The 27,593-nt window shown below is 41.4% G+C and overlaps 3 protein-coding genes, 2 non-coding genes and 1 pseudogene across 6 annotated transcripts; 2 read left to right on the top strand and 4 right to left on the bottom strand.

Moving 5' to 3' along the window:
* Nucleotides 1–5,232: 5,232 nt before the first annotated feature.
* LOC148076083 (histone H4 transcription factor) lies at nt 5,233–11,074 on the bottom strand. The gene is made up of 9 exons (XM_087796239.1): nt 10,644–11,074; nt 10,144–10,370; nt 9,972–10,083; nt 9,758–9,910; nt 9,614–9,688; nt 9,330–9,450; nt 6,890–7,028; nt 6,687–6,811; nt 5,233–5,901 (listed from the first exon to the last, which is right to left on the bottom strand). Exons 1-9 carry the CDS (start codon nt 10,771–10,773, stop codon nt 5,466–5,468), a joined length of 1,518 nt encoding a protein of 505 aa, XP_087652365.1. The 5' UTR covers nt 10,774–11,074; the 3' UTR covers nt 5,233–5,465.
* Nucleotides 7,045–9,056, top strand: LOC148076084 (uncharacterized; annotated as a pseudogene).
* Nucleotides 11,075–13,904: 2,830 nt separating the features above from the next.
* On the bottom strand, nt 13,905–20,717 carry map6b (microtubule-associated protein 6b). Of its 2 annotated transcripts, XM_087795447.1 has the most exons (4): nt 19,884–20,717; nt 16,879–17,092; nt 16,682–16,730; nt 15,195–15,315 (listed from the first exon to the last, which is right to left on the bottom strand). In XM_087795447.1, the coding sequence occupies exons 1-3, from the start codon at nt 20,558–20,560 to the stop codon at nt 16,686–16,688; spliced, it is 936 nt and encodes a 311-aa protein (XP_087651573.1). In that variant the 5' UTR covers nt 20,561–20,717; the 3' UTR covers nt 15,195–15,315; nt 16,682–16,685. The 2 variants fall into 2 exon arrangements, with proteins under 2 accessions (XP_087651572.1, XP_087651573.1); XM_087795446.1 differs by lacking the exon at nt 16,682–16,730 and having other exon boundaries at nt 13,905–15,315; nt 19,884–20,714.
* Nucleotides 20,718–22,206: 1,489 nt separating this feature from the next.
* Nucleotides 22,207–26,827, bottom strand: thap12b (THAP domain containing 12b). The gene is made up of 5 exons (XM_087796125.1): nt 26,557–26,827; nt 26,034–26,154; nt 25,809–25,916; nt 25,701–25,737; nt 22,207–24,694 (listed from the first exon to the last, which is right to left on the bottom strand). Exons 1-5 carry the CDS (start codon nt 26,643–26,645, stop codon nt 22,812–22,814), a joined length of 2,238 nt encoding a protein of 745 aa, XP_087652251.1. The 5' UTR covers nt 26,646–26,827; the 3' UTR covers nt 22,207–22,811.
* A 320-nt stretch (nt 26,828–27,147) lies between these two features.
* Nucleotides 27,148–27,219, top strand: trnap-agg (transfer RNA proline (anticodon AGG)). The gene has a single exon. It is a non-coding gene; the product is annotated as a tRNA-Pro (tRNA).
* A 230-nt stretch (nt 27,220–27,449) lies between these two features.
* On the bottom strand, nt 27,450–27,521 carry trnap-cgg (transfer RNA proline (anticodon CGG)). Its single transcript has one exon. It is a non-coding gene; the product is annotated as a tRNA-Pro (tRNA).
* Between the last annotated feature and the right edge of the window lie 72 nt (nt 27,522–27,593).

Below are 27,593 nucleotides of genomic sequence, written 5' to 3'. Positions count from 1 at the left end.
TTTCATTGTGGTTACCAGATACTGTGACGGAGAGTGGTACAGTCTGGTGCGTAATGTCGGTCAGGGGTCTCCCGTCAATTGCACTCACTCGTAGGGGAGAGTCGAGGCTGGAAAGGGAAATGGAGAGTGAGTCAGCAAATTTACGATCAATAAAATTCTCATCCCCTGAGTCCCCCAAGACTTGTACTGAAGTGGGAACAGAATTAACTACAAGAGTGACAGGCAAGTTCAAATGTAAATGGGGACTTGAAGTATTAGTCTGACTCACCATAGTGCGAGGCGAAAATGAAGGACCCCTAGGCCGAACTGAACATTGGGCAATGGCATGGCCCTTAAGGCCACAGTACAGACAAAGGCCTTGACGTTAGCATCGAACCCTCTCTTCTGGAGTGAGACGAGTCCTGTTAACCTGCATGGGTTCTTGGGAATAAGGATCCAAAAGGGTTTTGATGAAGAGCGCGCCGAAAGTTCAGCCAAAGCAGAGTTAATTTTCTGTAGCGACTCAGTAACCACCCTAAGAACATTCTCTAAAGAAGCAATCCTAGAACCCTGAGTTATAAGGGCATGTTGCAACTTATTGTCTCCTGCTGGGTCCATATTGTGGTCAATTGTTCTGTTATGAAATACTTAGCAAGGTGACCCACAATCAGAAGACAATAAGCAGCAGACAGGATATAAGTACAAAACACTTTTCAAGTTGTCTCCAGAGGAGATAAAAGATGCTCACACCATAGCCACGCATAGACGCTAGGTCGGGTCCAGGGGGGCGGACGGACAAGCTCAGAGAGACTCTTCCTGTGCAAAGAAATCAGGCCTTGGGTTTTAAAAAGCAGTAACCAAAACAAACAAGATGGCAGCCGTATTCTTATGGTGGATGAAGTTTTCAACACGCTAGAGGCTTTGTGAGAGGGTTTAAAACCATTTAAAATATCCACAGTTCAAGTAAATGTGAAAATAGCTGTTGAATCGTTGCCATCTTTAGCATCGAACCGGCCCTTTTTGTGGGGGGCCCCCGCGCGTACCTCTTAACAATATAAGGAATGGGACGGGCCCGTCACACAAGTACTGACGTAACAATTTTCCCCGTCCCTATCAGATTTCCACTTGTCCTGGGTGAGTCTATTCGGACCACTTTGGGGTCTCTTTGTGTTCTCCCTGTTTGCTTCCAGGGAGAACACAAAGTGTACCCTCTGGTTTTCACTGAAGACCACAGACAGACCACTTTTGGAAGTGGATGCTCTGGCCCATCGGACAGGGCCTAGGGGCCTGTTGTATGCTTTCCCTCATGTGAGACTCATGCTACCTTTCTTACACAGAGTGAGAGTTCAGCCTCTCACTGTGTTATTGGTATCACCAGAGATAGCCTGTTTCAGATCTTCCCTCGGCTCTGAGGTGGGGGGTGGAGGGGGCATTTTCTCCCGACCAGTTCTCGGGTGCGGCCTCATGGTGTGGATGTTGAGAAGGTGAGACTAGATGCCTTGGTACACTCCAGGTGTGTAGTTTTAACTATTCAGGGTGCTCGAGCACCATCTACTTCGAAAATGTATGCGTCACGCTTGTGTGTATTTGAAGCCTGGTGCAGAAATAAGGAACTGACACAATCTTCATGTCCAGGCTCCGAGATCCTGCTTTCCTGCAGGAGTTACTGGACAAGGGTCTTGACGCATCTCCACTGGTTCTTACCAAGTCATCCCTTGGTAAAGTGCTTCCTTGTGGGTGCTCATAGGATTAGACCTCCTACTCATCAGGTGTTTCGTCAGTGGGACCTTCAAAAGGTTCTTCAGGGCCTAGCTTGAGGTCCCTTCGAGCCTTTGGACCAGCTAGCTTTAGAGCTACTGTCACTGAAGAATACCCTCCTTTTGTCAATAGTATCAACAAAGAGGGTTTATGACCTTCTGTGGACCCAGCCTGCCTCGTGAGGCAGATGAGTCAGTAAGATTAAGTCCAAATCATTCCTTCTGCCTTCTAGGAAGGCTGAAGATATCTGTCAAGCTGCATCGTGGTCGTCTACGGCCACGTTCGTGCACTTTTATTTACGTGACATGACCGTTGGTTCTCTGTCTCACATAGTTTTGGAGACAGTAACTGGTGGAACCTCATCTACAACAGAGTGAGGTTAGGTAGGATGTTTTTTATTCTTTTGGGAACGGAGTGAAGATCTCTGTCCCAGCTAGGAGTGGACTTTTCGCTAAGGCCTTCGCCTAGGTTATAAACCAATAGCGAAGCTTGTTAGAGGGTGGAGCATGTACGTAATAGAAATATTTGTTACCGTAATATGTCCCATTTTGACTCACTGTCAGAGCTCGCCTCTTGTCTTTGGTTTGTATAAGATTTAACCATTTTTTAGCTGCAGCAGACAGCAGACATTGACCTTCACAGACGAGCTCCATTGTTGAATCAAAGGTTAGTTCTCAGAGGCATGTCATCTCAGCCGATACAGCAGACTGTTTTTTGCTATGTTTGACCCTCTTTCCTTTAATGAATGCCTTATTGTGGACAATTTGATTCGCTGTTTCACGAATCATTGTGTTGAAATACTGGATCAAGTGGCACCTGTTAAATCGAACCTGAAAATTCAGAAAAAATGGTGACCTTGGACAAATGAAGATCTCCTGAGTCTGAAGAGATGTTTTCGAAAGACTGAGCGTCTCTGGAGGTCCACTAAACTTGAGGTGCACAGACTTCACCTCAGGGATCTGATGTCTTCATAGAATGAGATGGTGGAAAATGCCAGATCTGATTACATCAGGAAACTGGTAGCAATAAATAAGAAAACCCCAAAGTGTTTGATTCTCTCGTGTCTCCTGCTCCTCAAATCATGCCTGTCACCTGCAAAGCTGACAGCAATTCAATGTTGAGATTTTTCATTGACAAAATTAAATTGATCAAAGAGAAAATCCTTCCCCCTGTGTGTGTAACCCCAGCTGTCACTGTATCTCTGCAAGATATTTGGCACTGATGAGCAAGATGAAACCCTCTTCTTGCTCGTCCGACGTCCTTCCTTGTAGGCTCTTTATCGAAGTGTTTTATGTAATTGGGCCCTGAGTTATCAAAATGGTAAACCTCTCCCTTTCCACAGGGGTTTTTCCCAATGCATTTAAACATGCCATTGTGGAGCCTTTGCTCAAAAAGCCAGGCTTAGACCGGACTAACCTCAGTAATTTCAGCCTATTTATTTTTTAGAAATCCAACAATGGCTTAGTGAAAACACTTTGCAGCTAAATGTGGACAAAGCTTTGGTTATTGCTACTGATGATAAGGTCCCAGGGTTGAGTCAGTACTTGGGTGACTTAGGTCAGTCTGTCAAATTGAGCCTGAGAAACCTGGGTGTTGTATTGGACAAAGACATGTCTCCAGTTCAACACTGCAGAAAACTGACCAGAAACTGTTTCCTTCAACTGAGAAAAATCTCTAAACTTAGGAAAACGTTGTCAAAGTATGATCTGGAGCTTATAATCCATGCATTTCTGTTTCTCGTCTGGACTATTGCAATAGTTGGTTTTCATGTCTTAACAAGAAGGAGCTGTCTCACCTGCAGTTGATACAGAACTCTTCTGTGAGAATTCTGACCTGCTGTAGTAGAAGAACTCACATTACTCCGATCCTTAAATCTCTTTACTGGCTGCCATTTTCTTTCAGGAAAAACTTTAAAATTCTGGTTCATACTTTCGGAGCTATTCATGGTCAGACTTCTCCTTACATCAGTGATCTGATCCAGCCTTACACCTCAGCTCGGGCTCTGAGGTCTGTGGATCAGAATCTGCTGATGGTATCTCGCATATGGTTCAGGACCAGAGGAGAGAGATCCTTCCAGGCTGTTACTCCTAAGCTTTGGAACAATCTTCCTCTCCCTCTGTGTTTGATGGAGTCTACTGACTCCTTCAAGAAACATCCTATTTGTGCAGGCTTTTCCCTGTTTCTTTGGGACTCCTGTGTTTGTCTAATGTGTCTTGACCTTTTATAGTATGTATTTTAACTGTGTATTGTTTTTGTTTTTATGACCCTGGTCTAGAAAGGCACTTTACAAATAACCACTACTTACTTATTTACTTACTTACCTACTTCAGGCCTTCAGATGTGTAACAAATAGTCATTTTTTGCTAATCCTGTCGAGTGAAAATGGCAGCTAGTGGCGGAAACACAAGTTATTTGCTTCAAGACCTGAGCCAAAAACACTTCCACATTCACAACTATGTCTTCAATCAGTTGTTAAAAATCCATTCAGGACACCTTCGCTAAAGGAAATACATTTGAGAAAAAAAGCAAGTGGTGGTTTGAGATACACACTGTCAAATTCCACCGGGTCAAGACAATAGTCCTTGTGAATACAATTCAAGAAACCACAATCAGTTTTTTCATTCTAGTTGGAACATTGTAACATGCATGTACCGCCGCCATGTGGCAAAACAGGATTTTAAAAACAATTTAAAATTGGATACTAAAGAAAGCCATCGTAGTAATTGAAATCTCATAAAAAAAATGGTGTAGAAGGTGCAAGTCTGTCCGGAGACAAGTTTAGGTAAATCCTTACACGTCTGCATATTTCCATTCACAGATCTCTGAGACATAATTTCCTGGAAGCTGCAAGTCAAAGTCTCCTTCACTCTCATCACTCGCTCTGAAATCCTTGAAATCACTGTTGTAACAAAACAACCTTTTTATAAAGATGTTCGGAAAGGACCAGATTATTTTAGCTTTCTTTTTAAAATAATTAAGAGCAGGATAGTTTTAGGAAGCCCATGGAGTCTCCTTTCCTTATCAATGTGGCCCTGCAAGGCTAGACTGAGCATCTATTAACTGTTGATGTTTTTTTTATGTAAGCCATGTATATAGTCTACAGTAGATAGGCCATGTTTTTATTCATACCTAAAAACAAGTTGAAGCTATTTTAGTTTATCTCTTATATGTAATTGATCTACCTTATAAAATGTTTAGTTGCAAAGTTTTGTCTTTTTTGTTAAGGGCGTTTTTTTAATTTAATTTACATTATTAATTAGTAGTTATTGTTATTGTGTATTACTTAGTTGATCTATCTATCTTACACAGTGCAACAATAATGGATATGACAAATTCCCATTCAAATGAAACACATTGACATTTTTAAAGAATTGCAAAACAAAATATTTAATTTCAATTTCTCAAGTTAATTTCTCAATTATTATGAAAACATCACATTATTCACCATTCTTACTTTAAAAACTTTAATGTAGAAAACAATAAAAAGAAGCCTTTTAAAAATGAGTTAAAAATAGGACAAACATTACATCTGATGAATCCTAAGAGGGACGACCAAATCCAGGTCTTGATAACAGCCAAGACAGGTTTTGGATTCACATTCATGGAAACTGAACCAAATGGTTTGTGTTGACAGACAACAAGTTCAATGATAAAAAAGCAGTGCTTAAACAAAATGCAACGGCCACAAAGACACTTAATGTCGATCCCATGTTTGATTGATTTAAAAACTATACAACATCCATCCCAAGACTCCAGGCCACCTTTGTGAGAGCCTGGACTGCCCCGGACGTTCCGCTGGACTCGTTGTCCTCTGAACAGTCTCCTCCTGCATCGTCCACAATGTTGGGCACCGCGCTCATCACACAGTAGACAGGCGAGTCGCCTCCTCTCGGGCTCTTCTGAGACGGTGACTCCTCCCCAACAGAGAGTTCGGAGGAGCAGGAGGAGGACGAGGACCAGGAGGAAGGTGAGGAGGACCCTGCAGGGGAAGTATGTCCACTCCCTGGTTGGACCTCGGGTCGCTTATTCTGGTTGCTGGTTTTGCGTCCCTTCCTGAGACCTTGAGGTTTGTTGGCCATGTTCATCATGATCTCGTTGGTCACTTCCACAGTCTCAAACCGGACCATGTTCACCTTCAGGAAGCCGTCCACATCTTTCCTGTAGCTGCCGGGGGTTAACAAATGGAAGCTTAATAAAACTTCAATGTTACACTCAGAAAAAAATATGAATCAAAATATAACTACACAGGTCAAACTAGTCGGACAGGAGAGTGAAGAGAGCGCAGAACTTGCTTAGAACAAGTATACCATACATAATTGATGGATGCTTTCAAACCTTTCAGAACCCTCCTAAAATTAGAACTTGACCAAAGGCGGGGACGTTTTTATTGTTATGGTCCTTGTCCTTGAAAGCACAACTTAATTATTCTTTTTTTTTTTTTTTTTTTAATCAAACTTACAACGTATCAATTGGTTAGGTTAACTTTTTAGCTTACTTATTAGCTTTTTGAATATTCAAAACATTTTTAATCGCAATAAGCTCGAAGGTTCGACAGGTGGCAGCAGCCATCTGAAACTGCCTTTGCACAATGTAGATTAATTCAGAGTTGATCAAATTAAAGCTTTAAGATTTCCCTTTTTTTCCCATTTTAAAATTAAACATTGTTATTGAAATATCTCCCAATTTTTTTCCCACTTGAGACCTTGTTTAACTTATTTTACATGATGGCATTTTAAACATATATTAAACTATGTATATAACAGAATTTGATCTTTTTTCAACAACAAACATTTTTGTTTTCAGAGTAAAGTTTCCATCACATTGGCTGGATGGGCTTTCTCAACAGTCCCTGTATAGTGTGGCCCTTTAGGAAGTAGATGTTTTACATTACATGATTTATTGTCATTTTGACGTAATTAATTTAGTTCATTAGTTGTTTGCTGACATACCGAAAGCGAGAATGACCGGAGGGCCACTTCAGCTCATGTGTCTTCCGCAGGTGAAGAGTAAGAGTGTAACACCAAGAGAAAACTTTGTCACAGATGTGGCACTTATATTTGGGCATTTCTCCCACCTGAAAAAAAAAACACACACATGTGATGACTGAGCAGAAGAGGTGAGCAGAAATCATCGTAAGATACAGGTGACAGACCTTGTGCACCCGTTTGAAATGGTAGTTGAGTGTTTGGAATGTCTGACAGAAATATTCACAGCCCTCCACGGTGCAGTGATATACGGCCCCTTCATTGTGAACCTCGGCGTGTTTGTGGACATCTCGCTGGTTCTTGAACCTTAAGAGAAAATCGTTCCGTTATAAAACGTTAAATTTATAAATAAAAAACATTTTTTAAAAGTCAGATTGAAACTTTTTAAGCTAAAACGGCAGGCAAGGGGCCCAGAGAAGGGAAGGGATTCTGTGTTTTTATAGTCTTTGCATCAAGCTATAATTTTATCGTTTTAGTCACCATCAAATTCTTTTACTTTAGACCAGTTTGAGTGAAAACAAGTCTCAGGATTTTTGCTTAATGTATTAATGGATATTTTAGTTGAAGTCAAAGAAAACTGATGATAGCTCAGATCCTCTTTCAAAAATCAAGAAAAGACGATTGACTCTGTATTTGAGTCACTAACGCTATTAATATAAAATTTTATCTTTTAGTTAGACAAAGAGGACAAAGGCCGAACAAAGGAAAAGTTCTATGGTTTTCAGGGAGGAGTTGAGAAAGAATCTGGGTGGTCAGGGAGAGCTCCCAGATGACTGGACCACTACAGCTAATGTAATCAGGGAGACAGTTCGGACTTTACTTGATATTGTCGCCTGGAAGGAAAGTAGAGACTTGGAGACTTGGTGGTAGAATGGGAAAGTGCAGGAGTATAGAAAGAGAAAGAAAAGGGGGGACATTGAGAAGACTGAAGAGAGCAGACAGGAGTACAGGGAGATGCAGCACAAGTTAAAGGTAGAGGTGGCAAAGGCCAAACAAAGGGTCTATGATGACTTGTATGCTAGGTTGGAAAGTAAGGAGTGAGAGAATGATTTATACAGGTTGGCAAAACAGAGAGATATAGATGATAAAGATGTCCAGCAGCTTCGGGTGATTAGGGATAGAGAGGGACATGTGTTGACAGGTGCCACAGAAGAAATAGGAAGATGGAAAGAGAACTTTTAAGAGAAAATGTAAGAGCGTAGGGTAGAAGAGGTGACTATGAACCATGAAGTAACAGATAATAGTAAAGGTAAAGTGATGGAGGCATGAAGAGGATGAAGAATGGAAAGGCAGTTTGTCCTGATGATATACCTGTGGAGGTATGGAAGTGTCTAGGAGAGGAGGCAGTAGAGTTTCTGGTTAGACTATTCAACAAGATCTTAGAGAGTGAGGAGATGCCTGAGGAATGGGTAACAAGTGTGATGGTGTTTGTTTTTAAGAATAAGGGACATGTTCAGAATTGCAGTCACTATAGAGGAATAAAGTTGATGAGCCATACAATGAAGTTATGGGAAAGATTAGTGGAAACTAGACTGAGAGCACAAGTCAGCATTTGTGAGCAACAGTTTTCAAGCCTAGAAAGAGTACTACAGATGCAGTATTTGCTGCAGGTCAGAGGGAGCTGCATTGTGCCTTTGTAGATCTGGAAAAACCCTATGACAGAGGGCAGAGAGTGGAACTATGATACTGTATGAGGAAATCTGGAGTAGCAGAGAAGTATGTTAGACTGGTGCAGGACATGTACGCCAACTGTGAGACAGCGGTGAGGTGTGCTGTAGGTGTGACAGAGAAGGTGGAGGTGGAGGTGGGACTACATCAGTGTTCAGCTCTGAGTCCCTTCTTGTTTGCAGTGGTGATGGACAGACTGACAGATGAGGTTAGACAGGAATCTCCATGAACTATGATGTTTTCAGATGACATTTTGATCTATGGTGAGAGCAGAGACGGTGGAGATATGCTCTAGAAAGGAGAGGAATGAAGGTTAGTCACAGCAAGACAGAATATATGCATGTGAATGAGAAGAACCAGGTGGAACCATGAGGCTACAGGGAGTGGAGATAAAGAAGGTGGAGGATTTTAAGCATTTAGGATTAACAGTCCAGAGCAGTGGAGATTGTGGAAAAGAGGTGAAGAAATGTGTTCAAGCTGCGTGGAATGGTTGGTGTCAGGAGTATTGTGTGATAAAAAGAATATCAGCCAGAATGAAAGTATGGTCTAGAGACATTGGCACTGAGGAAAAGGCAGGAAGCAGAGCTTGAGGTAGCAGAGACGAAGATGTTGAGCAGGAGGTCCAGATGAAGACCAAAGAGAAGGTTTATGAATGTAGTGAAAGAGGACATGAAGTTGGTTGGTGTGAGACAGGGTGATACAGAGAACAGGGTTAGATGGAGGAGGTTGATTCGCTGTGGTGACCCCTGATGGGAGCAGACGTAAGGAAAAGAAGAAGATAAAAGTACAGGCTTGGTTGTTCAAAGAAATTCAAAAACATAAAGCTTTTATTTCTTGAACCACAATTTATATCTCTTTATTTGACCTGCATTTTTTGCTGCATCCAGTCTTGATTTTGTCACAGTATGAACATTCAATTATACACTGGACAGTCACTACCTTTTGTTGCAGGTGTCACAGGCGAACGGCCGCTCATCACAGTGGCGGAACCTGATATGGATCTTCAACGCAGCTAGGGTGGTGCAGGTCATGTCACAGAACGGACATTTAACCTGATTCACTGCCGCACATAAATAAAGTAAAGTATATTTCACAAGTATTGTTTTCTGACATTCTTAGATTTTAAATGTGGCAATTAATTATTAATTTAACTGATGATTACTACGCTTATAATGACATTAAAGTCTGACAAAATGCTTAAGAAGGCTAGCTTAAGAACTTACCGTGCTGGCGAACATGATCCCTCAACAGCCTTTCGCTCGGGAAACACTTGCCACAGTTTTCACACACCAGAGACTCTGATTGGGATGAACAAGAAAGCGTTCTGCTACATTCATGTTTGATATGAATAAATAACTTCTACTCACCGACTGGTTCTGCTTGTCGTTGCAGGTGGTCGAACAGTTTGGTGTTGCTGGAGAACATGCTTCCACACGTGGGACAGGCTACCAGTCTTTCCTGAGTGTGACTCCTCATGTGCTCTCGCAGGCGATACCGAATCTTGAAGTAGGCGTCACAACCTGAGGGGAAACCCTTAAAATGTGAACTGGCACATCTAGAAAGATGAATAGCATCACATACCTCCCCACTGGCAGACCAGAGCCTGTTCCTGCTGGGAGACGGACTGCTGCTCTGCACTTTCTATGTGATTGTCCACATGTCGGTAGAACCACTCAGGATTGTTAAACGTGCACTGAATGGGCAGAAATAATCAGAAAGACCTTAGATACACAGTCCAGACTTGTATACTCACATCACAGCAGTCCCATTGGCAGACGTAACCCCCTAATCCTTCAGGTATTTGGTTGTTGCACTGGGCTTCGTGGTTGCAGCCGGGAAGATTGGGTTTCGACTTTAGCAATTGAGCCCCGATGAACTTGAGCTTTCGGAGATAGTTGTGAAAGTAGGCATGGGCCTCCAACTCAGCAGGGCTACCCAGGGACACAAAATCACATCCGGTCCAGAGACAAGGACATTCTTCTGTACAAAAGAGAAACAAACAATAGATTTGAAAGAGGCTATTATATGGAAATAATTTGCAAGACTCACACAATGCAATAGGACAACATAATAAGGTGGTATCATAAAAGTGCTATACTCTACAGCTAAATGTAACTGTTGGTATATATTTTCAAGATGAGACACTTAGTCAGTGGAAACAACAAGAAGGACGCTTGATCAGTCAATTCTTTACCAAACATCTGCTTTATATTGTGCAGTTGTTCAATAAGGGGACAGACAAATAGGTCTCACCTTTATCCTCCAAATATTCTTTAAGGTGCTCGGACATGTGCTCACTGAGCTCCTCCATGGAGTGACCCTTGAAGCCACACGCAGCCCACTCACACTCAACCTCGAAGTTGTCCAGCCTCTTCGTTGACATCGCCCCAGGGATCTGTTGACCTTTGGTTAATGCAACGTAGATGGACTATAACGGACGGGTCTAGAAGTTGTGGAGGCGACCATAAGCAGGAGTGACATTAGAAGCAACAAGGTGTTTATCTTCGTGACGTCAGCACATCGCTCTTATTAATTATTATACCGATCTTCTACTATTTTGTTCTTCCTGTATTGATGTAAAAGCTGCCCGATGTCTTCGAGTAACTTTCACATCGTAAACGTGGAACTAAAGGACGCATTTCTTTCAATGTAGGTATCTCTGCAGGCGGCAGCTCTTCCCTCCTAGCCGCTCGTCTTTGTTTATTTCCGGTCTCCAACAGAAAAAGTTGACTTCAAAACGTATTCTGTCAGAATTGTTCAGGTTCTTGAATCGCAATATAAAAGATCCCTTTTTATTCTTAAAACAATATATATAAAATACTGCCACACATACGCATTCCATACCAAATTCAACACGAATAATCTATTTGGGGATTTTGGTCTTAAAACAACGCTTGTCCCGAGATTGAACACTGTTAATTCTCTGGCGGAAATAGTTCGAGGCGAACACAGTTCAACACGAATTATTTCTGCAAGAAATAAGTTTCGACAAACACAATACATATGAAGGTGGATTGTGTGTAATAATAATAATAATTTTATTTATATTTAATATAATTACTAGCGCATGATATTTAAACTATAGTTACACGGCGCTTTGCATAAAAACAAAAAACTGTTAAAAATGGCACACTACATTAAAACAGCACAGTAATAAAACAAGATAAAACAACACAAGTTCCATTCAGGGAAAATATTATTAAATAAAATGATAAAGCACTGAAAATAAAGGAGAGTAAAAGCCCATTGATGAACCCAGTTAAGGGTTAAAAGGCGACATCACACAAAAGCCAGTCTGTTTTACCTTACCTTACCTTAAAAGTGTGTTTTTAAAAAGGAAAAGGATTAAAAAGGAGGCTCAAACTCAGCCAGTCTTATCTCCTGGGGCAGGTGTCCAAAGTCGAGGTGCCCTGATGGGAAAGGCTCTGGCTGTGGGTTTAATGTTTTTGCAAGAGGGTTCCGAGGAGGGTGAGGGTAACTGAGTGGGATTTGGAGGTTGGAAGACAATGATTTCTGATTTTGTTTTATTAAGTTGGAGGAAGTTCTGAGCCATCCAACTGGTCACGTCATCTAGACAAGATAAAACAGTTTTTACAAATATAACAAATATTGTGGTCAACAGTGTCGAAGTCTGCACTCAGATCTAAAAGAACATTACATATTTTTGACACTCTGTGACTACACCCATATAACCTCATTTACATCCATATAACCTCATCATAAAATATCTGTCTAAACCTTTTTCCCAAAAATATACTTTAAGTAAATATCTCCGCTCCAAGAGAATGAAGATAAAATAAAATTGCTTACATTGCCACAGTGCCATCGTTTATCTTTTATTATATATTTTATGGTTCGCTGAACACAACAACTGAATTATTCATACACATTATGTCAGGATGACTGATTCACTGAAAAAGGAAGCACCAACATCCAGAGTCCAACAAATCATGGAACTATAAATTTGACTTTTACCTGCTTATTGTTTCTCTTTCAGATGTCGTTATTATCCTGCGTTTGTTGTCCTAATATGACAATTTTTATTGATGCTCACTTCTTTCTGGTAAATAAAAAGGGAAATGATGCACAACTGATTAGTGAACAAAAACACTTATTTGTTATTTTGAAACATTAATAATAAGCCTTAATTTCAGAGGACTGAGTGTCTGACTCAAGATATTGGGGTCGAACCTGCAATTATTTGTATGTGGCCCACAAGAGCTCTAAAACAAAACAAATCTGGGTCATAGCTAAATAGCTTAATGTAATACTGTAAATTAAAATACAGGTACCGTTTTAGATGTCAAGAATTATCCCAGACACAGACAGAGCTGGACATGAACCAGAAATCCTTAAAGGGCGATTAAAGTGTTGATTTAAGTGTCTCTAAAATTGATCTTGGACCTCTAATGTACTCATCAGTATGTGTCTCTTTGTACTAAACTCTCTTATTATTTAACTATTTACATTAGAAAATGTCCTTAAATCCCGCCCACTGAAAACGCTTTGTTTTTCTGGAGATGAAATTATGTTTAACCACACCCCACCTGCTGTGTTTGGTCAACCATCAAGGTTTTTTAACCATGTGTCATCAACCCTGGAATTCTTTACCTTCAAGGGACTCATTGTATATATAAAGCGGGGCGTGATTGCAGCTGGCTGGAGGAGGAGTGGTCATGATGCGGGACTTACTCCATCTTGGAGAGGAAGACTTTATCATTTGAAACCTGGATGTGACAATGTGAGTCAGGAGAGCTGGGTTTTCACATTAGTTACTCTTTAAGCAAATACTTGAAAGAATAATAAAGTAGGCCCTTAAAATTGACGCGTGGCGGAGATTGTCCGTTGCTTCTTTTTCCACTACAGTATTTGATCATTATTCTCTGCTGCATATGTTTTTCTAAATGCTATTTTGCACATTTATGTCCAATTAAGGTGCATTATCCACTATAAACCTTATTGTAAATATATAGTGTATAAATAGAGTCTACTGACTCCTTTAAGAAACATCTTAGGACGTTTCTATTTGTTCAGGCTTTTCCTTGATTTTCTGGAACTCCTGTTGTGTTATCAGTGTTATCTTGACCTTTAAAGTATATTCTTTATTGAATATTGTTTTGATTGTTTAAGCGCTTTGTGACCCTGGTCTGGAAAAGCGCTATACAAATAAAAATGACTTACTTACTTACTCACTTACTTAATATTGTAATACTAAAAGTTACTCTAATCCAGGAAAATAAACCATTTAACAGAAGAGGCAGGAGAGATATTCTCCAAACCTTACTAAACTATGAGTTTCTGTTAATTCCATACTTAAGAGTTCTGTGAAAATGTTCTGGAATCACTCCTAAACAAATAATCCTTGCTGTTCAGGATTAGTAAGGAGCTCTCTCAGAATTACACAGAATCTTGAGAAAAAACTGATACTTGATGTTGGTTTTAATTGGTGGTGTTTTAAAGAAGTCGACCTACCAAACTTGAGGGAAGAAGAAATCATATATTAAGTCAGAGATGTTTGCTTCATTGCTTTAATCATATTTCATTCAGAGCGAGCTGAGAAGCACAAAATCACGACATCTGCAGCGATACGACACTCTCGGTTAGGTATTCCACTCTGGTCTGATGCCAGGCAAACTATGCAGCACGGACAGAAATATGTAATAGCACCAGGGTGTCTGTGATCCAGCGCACCTCTAGTGATCATGTCAGGAAAAGGAATTTGGACACGGTGAACAGGGTAGAGCATCAAGGACCAGAGTTGAGCAGCGTGAAGGCCATGGTGGCGTTTTTCAATCATACACACGCACACATCTCGACAGCGACAGTTTCACAAGCTGAAGTCCTGGCTCATTCCCTGTCCTTCAACATCTGGAGTCATGAAGGAATTTTCACTCTTATATGTTTTGAAGTTATTCAGTGTTTCTATCTTGTTTTCTGAGGATCACAGATGGGTGTTGGTGGAAATACAGTGCTGGTGTGTTTTTATACAGCAGCTCGATGGTGACTTTTTTTCCATCTGATGTGACCAGAAACTACAACTACACATGCAGTATATCTGAAAAATCCTTGTTTGTACTGTACATGTGCACCCCAAAACGGCTTCATTTACAAGCTATTCATCTGCTAAAATGTTGCTACTCAACCAAAGAACGGGGCCTCGCATGCATGCGCTAGTAATTATATTACAGTCCATCGGTTTCTTAGCAACCTGATTAAACCACTCCTTACAATGAAATGAAAACCAGGACCAGAGTGGAGGCACTGTGACTGTAGGAATCATAAAATCACTCACAAGAACTCTTTTTCAGCTTCTACAATCATTTCACGTGAAGTTTAAACGTCTGGTAGAGACGTGCATACAGAAAAAGAATGAATGGCTCATTGTTAGTGGCAAAGTTGTATGAATAATGTGCAAATCATGTGCTCGATTAATAAAGCGGTTCTGTGCAACAAACACAAGGAAGATCATTCACACGCAGGTCTTCGAACAGGGGCCACCAAATGTTCCTTTTCATCTCATCCATTAAAAATGTTGTGAAAAGTGTTTAAACAGTTCACTTATTGAAATTTTGCATAGTTCATAATTGACTTTTTTTCTGTAGATTTTTTGTCCGGATTTCATCGAATCTCACCAGACCAGAGACAACCTTAAGGTTCAGTGACCCCTGTTCTGAAACCTCAACATCCTAACAACTCAATGAGACTTGTCGAAGTAAAGGACCGTGTTGCATTACTGCTTGGCCTCCGCCAGTCTATTGCTGATCTCTTTGCTCTTCTTCGTCACAACTCCCTCAGGTTTGGCCTCCACGGGTGTCTTATTCTTAGCGGCTCTGGGGATCTGCTTCTCTTTTGCTTTCTTCACCATCCTCCCTGTTGTTGTTGTGGGCATCTTTTTTGGTTTAGTGCGAGGCACGAGTTTGTCCACCTGAAATGGAGCACAACAATGAAATTGAACCGTAGTGAACAGGATCGTGCTCTTATCTAACATGCCGCAAATGTATTCAGCTACTCCACCACGTGTCAAAGGGGATGTATTTGGTGGACAGTGGGATGACAGTTGAGCACAACATTATTTGTGCCTTTTATAAAATGAAAGAAGTGCGTGCATTAACCAGCACAACAAATACGATAAACATTAGCGTATGATGTTAGTTTTGTGCTTTGCAGGATTCAATAAGTTGTAGCTGTGTTACCTACGTCACTATGTAACCCATATAAGTTTATCTATGTAGATAATGTCTAGTTAAAGTGGAATGAAAAAAGATCAGCCCAGCTAATAATTCATCAAAATAATGTGTATTTTCAACTTCTAACACAGTTCAGGTTCTAAGGTTCAGGTTCTCAGGTTTCTTCTCTCAGACATAAACATCACGTTTGTTTCGAACGCACTGTAAGAATAATCAAAGTGTAGCTGAGATGCTAGGATAGCTTGTGAGCTGCTGCAGCTTAACCCTTGTTTTGCCTCTGGGTCAAGTTGACATCACAACTTAGCACAAACGCTAATACAAATATTAATACAGGTGTGCCTTATAGTAGGAATAAATGATTGAACTAGACAAATTGGAAATTCCTAAAGGGGAATATGATGATGGGGCTAAGGTTTAAATGTTTACCTTGATGATCAAAGGGTTTGCTGTTCACATTCAACATTTAGCTGAGATGAGCTCACTCTTTAATGTAACATGTGACAGTTGTGTTGCCCTCAGCACCATTTACAAAGGCAAAGAAAGTCTTCATCAGGCAAGTAAGCTAAAATGTGTAAGGTAAGGTAAGGTAAGGTAAGGTAAAACTTTATTGATCCCTCAGGAGGGAGTAATGTGTATAGATGACAATTTATTCAGAGGTGAGTTTACACTTCTGGTAAATCAGAGTAAGCTAGAGAAAAAAAAAGGTTAGCAATGTTAGTTGAAGACAGAAAAACATTGCACAGCGTGCCACTTTCACTGTCTCGCTACTCTCAAGGGTGCAGCAGATTTAAACAGCCAATTTGAGGGGAATGTAAGTCACATTGACAGTTAATAATTCAATAAAATGAAAATTAAATAAATCAAATTGAAAAAAATGTTCAAAGACCTCACTTTGTAATTTCAAGAATAAAAAAATGATTAACTATGATTTTCTATTTGCAGACTGAGTGGTGGGCAAACAGTGAAAATGCAGTTGAATATGATCTGACATCTGGCAGCTGTGATTAGGGTGACTTTGGCTCGGCGTAGCCAAGGTGCATCAGTGCAGGTTAAGATCGGAGTATTTCTGAGGTCCATGCCATCTAGAAAAGACAGTTAACACACCTGACTACAGCAGACCTAGAACAGAGCTGCTGTCTGTCTCTGAGGTGTCCTACAAGAACGAGAGAAGGGGCGACCATGTGAGAAAACACTAAATGTATGCTGATGGAAAACATGTTGTTGTCTCATGCTGTTCTAGGCCTAATTTAAGTTGTAGTTTTAACACTGATGGTAAGTGTAGATTACAGTTGTCTGCTCACCTTGTGGGTCTCTTTGCTGGGCTCACTGTACAGGCTGCGTATCCTCCTGCGTTCCTGCAACTTGTTGTCAGCAGGGTGGGATTTGACCTGCTCTCCTTTGAAAGTAGCACTGTAGCTGGTCTCCAGGCTGGTTTCCTCTCCAGGGGGCTGATATTGAGATGGAGCTTTGATGGGCTTAACTGGTTTCACATCCTTATAGGCCTTAAACTCAGTTCTGATAAAAGAAAAAACAGATGGATCTTTGAAATAATGCTTGTCAAGCTGATGGTCCGAGACACAAAGTCACACAGTTAACTCACATCTGTCTTTTAACTGCCTGCTGGACTGCAAAATGAACTCATCTGTGGTCAAGGCTATCAGGGACATGATGACATAATTATATAATATGATATGTATGTTATTCTAACCCCCTCTTTGCACTTTTACCCCTTTGTCAGCAGGAACAATTAGAAGACGGAATCTGACATGATAGTAGTTGTCAGGGATGTTAATTTTTTGATCTCTTTATCTTGAATCTCGTGGAGTAAGGTTAGCTCCATGGCGACAATTCTTCTTTGTCTCTGACACAAGAAGCATGTCTAGTCACAAATTAGTGCTAACAAAATGTTGGGGAAATCTCAACTGCTTTTCTAGGTCAACAGATAGCTTCCTGTCTTTGGCAGACATAAGAATCCCAGCTGCAGGTTTCCTCTTTGACTGTGGACGGTCACCTTATTTAACAAAGTAGATTGTGTTGTTGGTACTGTTTCCTTGGCTACAGTTACTTATCTCCCTGTTAATAAAGCGGTGTCTACTTTCCCCCAGATAAAGCGGTTTGCCGAGCTGGAGAGAACGTCTAAGACCGAATTAATCAGGAAAGTAATGTAGTATGACTCACTCTTCCATGGCTCTGTCCAGGTAACCTGCCCTGACCAGCTGCTCTGCTTGACCTACCTTTCTCAACTGTCACCCTGACCTCCTAAATCCACTTGCACCTTACCCATCTCTTACAGTTCAGTAAATCTAGTGTATGTGTTCTGCTGGCTTAAAAAGCATGTAAACAGAGTTATGAAGATTGTACATCCGGCTATAGGCCTCCTGGACGTCTTCCAACAACGACTCCCTCATCTCAAACTCTTGACTGGGAAGTGGTGGGTCTATTAGGATTTTGCACTTGCCAAGTTCTTGCTGTCGGCGAGGATCCAATGTATGTACTTTGGAGTTGCAGGCCTACTTCCTTCTTAGAACCTACCAATCTCCTGTCCCCCTTCTGTCCAATCAGCTGCTGGAATGAAGGAGGCCCTCTTTGAGTATCTCTCATGCATCCTTCTATCCACATCTCCCTTTACTAGTGTTTCCAGCACCTTGCTGATGTCCACGTCAAATGGTGTCTCATCAGATGTTACATCCGTGCGCTCTGCCAAAAGCTCGTTCTCCAAACTCAGATCTCGAGTCCACAGCTGTTCTTGCAGGTTTTCCCACACCTGCACACTGTGCTTCGCTCGGTCAGATCGGGGCTCTCAAGCCCGCTCCAATTTCTTTGGGGGTATACTTTCATTAATTGATTTGTAGCTATGAAAAAGATTCCTTCTCATAGAGGAATTGGTCTTGGCTGCCAACTCTTCCCGACACCGGTCCCTGTCTTTCTAAGCTATCAACTACCAGCCTTTTCCTGGTTGTCAACTGATATCATATGGTGTGTGAATTGTGATATTTTAAAATTAAAAAAGTCCCTGTATAGCATGGCATTGGCTTTTCATTATTTTAACTGTGCAGCGTTTTGTTCATTCTAAGGCGGACAATGCAGGCCTTTGTCTAGGGAGGCGTTTCCCATGCGCTGTGATGGACTGGCCATAGTCTCAGTGATCTCATTAGAAGAACTTTCCTATCAGAACCATCCCACTGGCATCTCTGAGGTCCAGGTATGGCTTCAACCATACCAACATGGTAAGGCTCAAATGTAAGGGTGTTAAAGTCTATCATAAAAGATTTCAGTTCACAAGATAGCGTTACTGTGTGGCATATAAAACACGTTTTACTACAAATTTATAAAACGTAAATGAAGTACATTATCTTTCCCTCTGTGCGACCTGGTGAAAAAGGTCTCACACTGCTTCTGTGTCCTGGCCTGGTGGTTGGGGACCACTGGTCTAATGAACAGCGGCCTAATCTACTTGTTCATGACGTGATCCAAGCCTTCATTCATTTACCGGCTCTCTCATTGATTTGGTTACTGTTGGGGTGGAAGAGGCAGGAAGGATCGATATGAAAACCTTATCAGCGGTGATAGCAAGTCATATGAGATTGTAACAGGAGGCCATAAAACAACACAAGATCTTGACAAAAGGAAACATACTCAATAAAGAGTAAACTCCTTCTGTTGCCTGAAATTATAAGCAAGTATAACAGGTTTTCCTCAACATTCTAGCTGTGTGCTACAACAATGGGATGTTGAGATTTATTTGACCACTTCTATGACCATGGTCAGCCAAAGCAGCAACAACTGACAAGAAAGTGTTGTCCTTTTTACTTAATAGCTCAATATATTAAAAAATCCAAATATTTTGTGTGAGTTTTTGTGTGTTGGTGTATTTCTTTACATGGTGATTACAAGTTAAACAGATTTGTTTATTCAATTTAGAAAGGTGAGAAATGTGTAACAAATACACAGCTAAAACAATGCATCCATTTGTAAAGATCATATTTACTGTGATTTTCTATTCTTAATTATTGTATTACAAAATTCAATTTAATTTTGATTATCCATATCATGGATTGACTAATGTGGTTAAAATAGTTTTTTTCTTTATAGATTGTGTGCCCCACGCCTGATTTAACAAGTATTACACCTTTATGAATTGCTATATCAGTTCATAAAGCTTTTATAATCGGCATTTAATTTGAAATAAATCGACATACAGTTTTCTTTCTTTAATATTCTCCAAATAATTTAACTACTTTAGTAAAAAACATTCCCTGTACCCTTCTATACATCTCCTGCTACATGTATAGAATAGTGTCTGTACCTGTAGCTGCTGGAAGTGGTCATCACCTCCTTTATCTGTCTGTTGACCGCGTCCGCCGCCGCTCTGCTGCGCTTCTGCTCGCCGCTCACCTCCGCAGACTTCGTCGCCTCCGTCTTCTCTCCTTTCCTCTCCACCGACTTGTCCCTCCTCTGCTCCTTCGTTTCCTTCTCGTGGATCTTTTCCTCTATTTCGCTCTTCTCCACGCCGGTCTCGGCCTCGCCTGTCTCCATCTTTCCGCTTTTCGCCGCTCTTGACGCGCCGCTCGGTTTGGGGATCCAGGGGTGGTCGTGCTTCTTCGCTATAGGCCACGGCTTGTAGTCTTTCTGATACTGGGTTTCTGGGTTGAAGGGTGCGTGCGATGGCTGGAACTCGTTCCTGGGTTTGCAGCTCGGCTCCGGGCGCACCTTCCACGCCTTGAAGTCTTGCCGCATGACGGAGCCAGAAGAGCCATCTTTGGCCGCTGCTGCGGCGGCGCTCGCCGCCTCGTCGCCGGGATGAGGCTGCGTTTCTATGGCAGCGGCTCTCTTCAGCCTCGGCTGCGGGTGATGAGGAAAGTGCTGCACGTCGGCCACATCCGAGTATTTGCTGAAGACCAAAGGCACTGCGATGTCCGCTTTGTCCAGCTCGGTCCAGAAGCGGTTGATGCAGCAAGCACGCGTGATGCACGGCCACGCCATGATGGAGGCAGAAGACACGCGCAGCAGCAGCAGCAGCTCCAATGAAACCTTCTAGATGTAACCCTTGAGCTGCCACTCGGGGGCTTCTTCACGTCGGGTCTCCTGGCGAGCACACCGGCCCCACCCAACTCAGTGTGACAGAGTCGGTGTGATGTGTACCCGAGGCCCCTCAGTCTGGACAGCGAGGAGGAGTTTTAACCCCCTCGTTGCCATGACGGTGCAAGAAGAACATCAGATGCCCTCTGGTTCCACTGGGAGGAAAATGGCGTCAAAAATAAAGGCACCAGTGGCTCATATATCCCGAGACATCACAGCTTGCAAACTTGCTTTTGCTTTGTCATTCAGTTACATAAGTGTCTTACTCAATACACTTAATACAAATCCAGCCTTCAAATTCACTGTGTATGTTCTGTTTATTAGTCCTGTAAATTATAAAAGCATTCTATGTGCGTCATGTAAGTAAGTAAGTAAGTATTTTTTATTTGTATAGCGCTTTTCCAGACCAGGGTCATCAAAGCACTTAAACAATCAAAACAATATTCAATAAAGTATATATTTTAAAGATCAAGATAGAACTGAAAACACAATAGGAGTACCAGAAAATCAAGGAAAAGCCAGAACAAATAAAAACGTCTTAAGATGTTTCTTAAAGGAGTCAGTAGACTCCATCAAACGCAAAGAGAGAGGAAGATCGTTCCAAAGCTTAGGAGCAACAGCCTGGAAGGACTTCTCTCCTCTGGTCCTGAACCGTGTGCGAGGAACCATCAGTAGATTCTGATCCACAGACCTCAGAGCCCGAGCTGGGGTGTAAGGCTGGATCAGATCAGTGATGTAAGGAGGAGCCTGACCATGAATAGCTCTGAAAGTAAGAACCAGAATTTTAAAGTTGATCCTGAAAGAAACTGGAAGCCAGTGAAGAGTTTTAAGGACCGGAGAAATGTGAGTTCTTCTACATGCCAGTGCCATCATGTGGTTCTAAGCATTGGAAATGGCGAGATCTAGGGGACAAGATGTAAGAATATATATTAAATACGTTTCAAATTATAACTATAATAATAATAATAATACAGAATATTGTAACTTGATGGAGTCTACTGACTCCTTTAAGAAACATCTTAAGATGTGTCTATTTGTTCAGGCTTTTCCTTGATTTTCTGGAACTCCTGTTGTGTTATCAGTTTTATCTTGACCTTTAAAGTATATACTTTATTGAATATTGTTTTGATTGTTTAAGCGCTTTGTGACCCTGGTCTGGAAAAGCGCTATACAAATAAAAATTACTTACTTACATACATTCCCCTCAATGTCTTTATTCCATTATATTGATCAAGTTTCTCTATCTAATTGTTGGCACTCCTGGCGTTCCACAGTCTTGTGTCTAATCCATTTCATGAGTAGATAGACAGACTTTATTATAATGTATTAATAAAGGACTAACACTTTATAAACATCTTCAACACAAATTAAAGACATTTCCACACATTCAGAAATTACTTTCTAATAACATCCTAAAATGTTTAAATTTTTTCCACGTTGTTGTAATTATACCACTAAAACGACTATACAGGCTATACTAAAGAGACAAAGGATTCAATAAGGCAAGTTCTCAAGCACTTGAATGTATTTATTTGCTCTTTTTGGTGGAAAGATATAGTCTTAAACTCAACCTGTTGCACAGGGTCAGACAGTTATATCATTACGTTTGTGAAATGAAGAAATAAGATTACATATTTTAATCAAGGATATTTCCGTCATTTTATTTTGAGGGACAAGACATTTTCAGAATAAAGAAAATTGCTTTAAAAACCGAATTAAAAATCAACTAGTAATTAATAATAAACAAGTACAATTGTAAATTCGCAGTAAGAAACCTTCTGGAAGATGGAATGCAAGGCTGCGTTTAAGTCCCAATTTATCAGCCAATAAACAATGTCAGGAGTTCTGATAATTATAAATATTTTAATATAATCTGGACGAATTACAGATGAGCTGAAGTCAAAGAATTAAACGATCATTTATACACTCGTTATTGAGTATAACCTATTTACAAGAAGTCCCACGCCATGAAACATACAAATGAAATGAACGCTACTACAACCTTTGCTGCCACCTTGCGTCAGGAAAATGAACTCCACCGTGACTCAGAAGAACAAATGCAGTATGTAACAATGATTTATTTTAGCGAAAGATTCTTCCCTCAAGCAGGAAGGTGCACTTTCAACATACACATAAGTACAAAATTAAATGAGATTTAAGAAAGGCTTTCTTGTGTTTCTGTAGTTGTGCTGTCGTCTGCCACTTCTAACTCAGGCTCAGGTTCGTCCTCAGAGTAAAGTCTGCAATATTTGTCCACCATGATTTCCAGGTCGTGTTTGACGTGCGTGTTCACGTTCAGCACGGCCAAGCTCCTGTTCCACTGTTGGCCAGACACACTGTCCAGGTACAACTGCAGTCTCTCACTCGCCTTGTTGCTTCTCCGATGGTCCAGTTTCAGCACCGGTAGCGTGGAGATCAGCTTCAGGAGGCAGTTGACGTTGGGAAAGAACTTTACATCTTGCAGCTGCAAGGTCTCGTGGATGGTGGTGGGCAGCCGCACCTCTTTGCCTCGATGCTTCCATTTTATTCTCCAGCAATGCAGCTCAGCGGAGAGCGTTTCCGGCTTGTGAAGGTCACCCTGGTAAATTTCAGCATAGTTCTCCTCAGAGGTGTTGAACTTCATCTGGCCCATGATGGCTGGAACCAGTGAGAGGCACTTAAGAGGTTTGAGGTTGTTCTCCATGAACATGTCCTCTAGCTCCTGGATGATGCTGTGGACCACCGGCACAGTCACATACTCCTTAAAGTAAAGCTCTGCTTGGACCTCTCCGACCTCGCCTGCCGACTGCTTGCGCAGGAACAAGCGTGGGATCCTGGCAGGGACGCCCATCACAGCAGCCACGCTTAAAGCTTCTTCGTACCAGAACTCATGGTAGACATCGATGTTGTCATTGACCTCGTTGAGTGAGTGCAGCACAGCGGTCAAACTGTTGGCGGCACAGAAGGCGTCCAGCGACTCTCCCTGGAGGTTTCTGCCGAAAGCTCTGGTGAAGGTGAGAATGTTTTTAAGGATGACGACGGTAACGACCACCTCGAACTCAGCGAGGGTTTCAGCGATTGAGTAGGCGGCTGATGTCACCTTCTCCTCAAACCTTCCTTCGGAGTTGATAAGGAATGAGTCCAGGCACAGCAGGAGTGGAGGCAAGATCTCCAAGAGCACGTCGAATACGTTGTGCTGCTCCGTCCAGTCGGAGCGACAGCACTGAATCAAGGTGTCGGCCTTCTCCTCATTTTTCGGATAATGGGCAGAGATGGCCTTCTCCAGCTCTTCCCGAGTGAACGGTGTTTTCAAAAAAGCTGCTATCCGTCTCAGGGTCTCACAGACCACCTGGACTATGGAGAAGGGAAGACTGTTGGCCAGCTGGATGTTCAGGGCAATGTCAGAATACGGTGTGTGCAGCGCTAGCGGATACTTCATGCTCAACAGAACAGCCACCGCCTTCATCTTGGTGGTGGAGGTCCCGGTGACCTTGTGGGACTGGCCACGACAGTCCTCCATGCTAAGGCCCCACCGCTCGGTCATTTGGGCCTCCAACCTCTCCACCAGCACGACTTCATCGCCATCAAACAGCAAGAAGTCCAAAAACTCCTCCCTCAAGGCATTTTGCTGATCTACGAAGCGCACAAACAGCGGCAGGTACTTCTCCTCCTCGAAGTCCACGATATCCCCTGTGATGATGGAGAAGAAGCGGCTCTCTCTGACCTCCATGATCATCTCTTCCCTCACCGTGTTCTCACACACGTCAAGCAGCTGGCCGAGTTGTATGGTCGAAAGGTATTCGGAGTTCACGGCCGTTCCTTTGAACCGCTTTCTCAAAGCCTCATCTCCTGCATTCAGCCGGCTGTTCACTAGTGCCTGGAAGTTGCTGGATGAGTCGTTGCCCTCTAGTGGGATTCCCTGTTTTCCCAACAAAACCACGACCTCAAACAAAGACCTCAGATAATCCCTGAACTCTTTTTCCTCTGTTGACATTTGAGGCGTATCATTTTGGACCGTCTTGTCCTCAACAACAGCTTCTTCTTTCTTCTGAGAAGCTACTAAAGGAGAGAAATTAGCATTTTCAGTTTAATGGAGGCATGTTTGCTAGCTTAACATTCAGGATCATCTGATGTACATCATTCATTTTAAATAGAAAAGCACTGAGACAGAACATATATCCTACCTTCACATAAAAAAAACCCATATAACCTTTTAATTAAAGTATTATATTGGCTCTGCGGTAAATTTTGCGACTGTAATGGTTATTGGCATTTTAAACCATCAAACCGTGTTTGATCAGCTCATTCAATAATTGACAGTGACTTAAATAAAGGCTGAGACTGATCAGTGTGACATCAGCAGATTCTAGAGTTTCTGCTCAGCCAAATCAAAATGACTTCAGGGCGATTGTGATGAATAAAACACAAAATACAAGACACAAATTTAATTAAGGTCATAACATTAGGAATGCTTTGTCAACTAACTTTAATTTGTGTTGATCATAGATCAGATGATGCTAATTGAGGATCGCTATAGATAACAATTATTGGCATTACATAAATCCAGCAAGACTCAGCTTCCTCACTACTAATTCAATTATTGAGCCTTTCATGAATCAAACATGGGTTTAAGACGGCGATCATGAAAAAAGTCATCCAGACTTCTTCTGCTCCTCAGTCTGGCAGTCGCTCAGATGCAGTTTTTCACATTTCAACTTCAAGTGAATAAACTTAGTACACCATTGTATGAGGCAGGGTATAGATTTGATTTGTTAACATAATGTTTGATGTCTACTACATCATTTGAGCGAGTTGCTTTAAATAAAATGTAACTTTAATTTTAAAAGCCAATTTGTGTTTAAGCACGGAGGACTATAGGCGTTCTTTTATCTGACTCATTTACAGAATGTGTGTTGTAAAACACTGTAAACTCCTTTAAGTACATTATGCTTGTTACAACAATACTGCGATAATAATGATAACCGTGATCATTTTGTCACAATAACCATAATATAAAATTGTCATAGTTACGACAGATATCATCCAGCAAAATCTTTAAACTTACATCTCCTCTGTTTGATCTTTTCAATGTCCTCTTCAGTCTGAAACCGAAGCAGTATGTTCATTTCAAGATGCAAGACTCACAATATAGGCATAAAAAACATATACTAACCAATTCTTTTACCCGCTTGCGATGCCGTAAATTAGGATTTTGTAGGTGGCTTGTCAGGTCAAATATGGTGGGAATGGCACTGTCCTTCAAGACAGTCCGGTAAGGGCTCTTGGGTCCACAGGAGATGAGAGTCATTGGTTACTTAATGTTTTTAATACAAAGCTGCTACTTCATTTAAACACACAAGGAAAAACTAACACAACATTTTTGCTCATTAATACTCACAGTTTTGTACACCATTGCAGGATCGAAGTGCTTTGCACATAAGCGATAGTGTTTGTTTAACTGGTCTGAAGTTTTCTCCTCCAGATCTGCACGACGGCAGTTCTCCACCCATATTCTGCACCTGAGGAAATGTAAGGATGAGGGCTGTGAGAACACACATACATTCATACACTTCGCTTTTTTATTAAAAAAAAAACATGCACTCTAAATAACTTGGATGGTTTAGAAGAGTGTCAGGATCTTGTGTTACCTGCAGTTAACATTGTATACAGTCAAAGGTAAAGTATTACCATGGACATCAAAAACTAAGCTATACCAACATGAGGATGGTTAATGATGTGAATTTTTATTAAAATAAGTTTATCTTAAATATTATAGACTTGTTATTACTCAACACATCCACTCATTTCACCCACATTTTTAACACAGATACTAATAAAGGAGATGGTTTTTGCTACTATTTACCAATTCCCCATCCTTGAAAACAACTTCTGATCTTCTCTTACTTGACACATTTTCTTACCGTTCGGGGTCTCTGGGGAAACGAAAGAAAGCCAGATCGGACTGGGTGCTCTTCCGTGTACAATTCGGAGCCGCGCAAAAATTTGGCATGGTTCGAACTAGCCGGTTAGCTTAGCATCCGTAGCTCACTCAAGAAAATCCTACTGGATACTGGTAGAGGATTAAACGATTGGCCTCAAAATTGATTCCTTTTAGTTTTTAAACCACTCTTTGTGATCACCAAACCATTTGAGTAAAATCTCCAGACAAGGCAACAGCTAATACAGAGAATGTCTCCCTCCGCCGAATAAGGTCCCGCCTGCCTCAACACGACGAGTTTCTATTGGCTCCGTGTTGAACATAGACAGCTGACTGACCAATCAGAAGAGACGTCGTCGTTTTGTGCGCGTGTGTTCTTATGAGCTCTGTACCGCCACCTACAGAGTGGAAAAGGATCACAGACGTATGCAAATGCAAACAAAAAAAAAAGATGATAGTGATCACAAATTTCAATCTGTTCTTGTTCGTGTCTTAAAACTTAAATCTACCATCAAGCCGTGTTTGGGACTCGTACTCAGGGATAAATAATAATGTGTTCGCTAAGCGTTTATCTGGCTCGTTGGTCTAGGGGTATGATTCTCGCTTAGGGTGCGAGAGGTCCCGGGTTCAAATCCCGGACGAGCCCTAATCATTTTCTTAACCTCTTTTTCCCAGTGAATTTGGAAGCTTCGCTTGACCAGTAGCTGAAAAGATCAGTCGACATTCGATTTTTGACAGTTCTAGCGACATACTGCTCTAATTGTTACTGACGTCATCTGGTCTGCTTTAATGACGTATGTTGGGAGTTCATACGATAAATCGTTACGTAAATCAATCAAAACAGATGTTTTATTGTAAAATTAAAACAAAAGATTTGGGCTCGTCCGGGATTTGAACCCGGGACCTCTCGCACCCGAAGCGAGAATCATACCCCTAGACCAACGAGCCAACTTACGCATTGGGGGGTAGGTTTACTAATAAATACCTTTGCCCTGGAATATTTCTAATTTATTCCGTAAA

The sequence above is a fragment of the Callionymus lyra genome, chromosome 7 (assembly GCF_982586985.1).
Source record: "Callionymus lyra chromosome 7, fCalLyr1.hap1.1, whole genome shotgun sequence".
Lineage (NCBI taxonomy): Eukaryota > Metazoa > Chordata > Actinopteri > Syngnathiformes > Callionymidae > Callionymus > Callionymus lyra.
The sequence above is the reverse complement of the archived record's forward strand: the minus strand, read 5'-3'. Positions and strand labels throughout refer to the sequence as shown.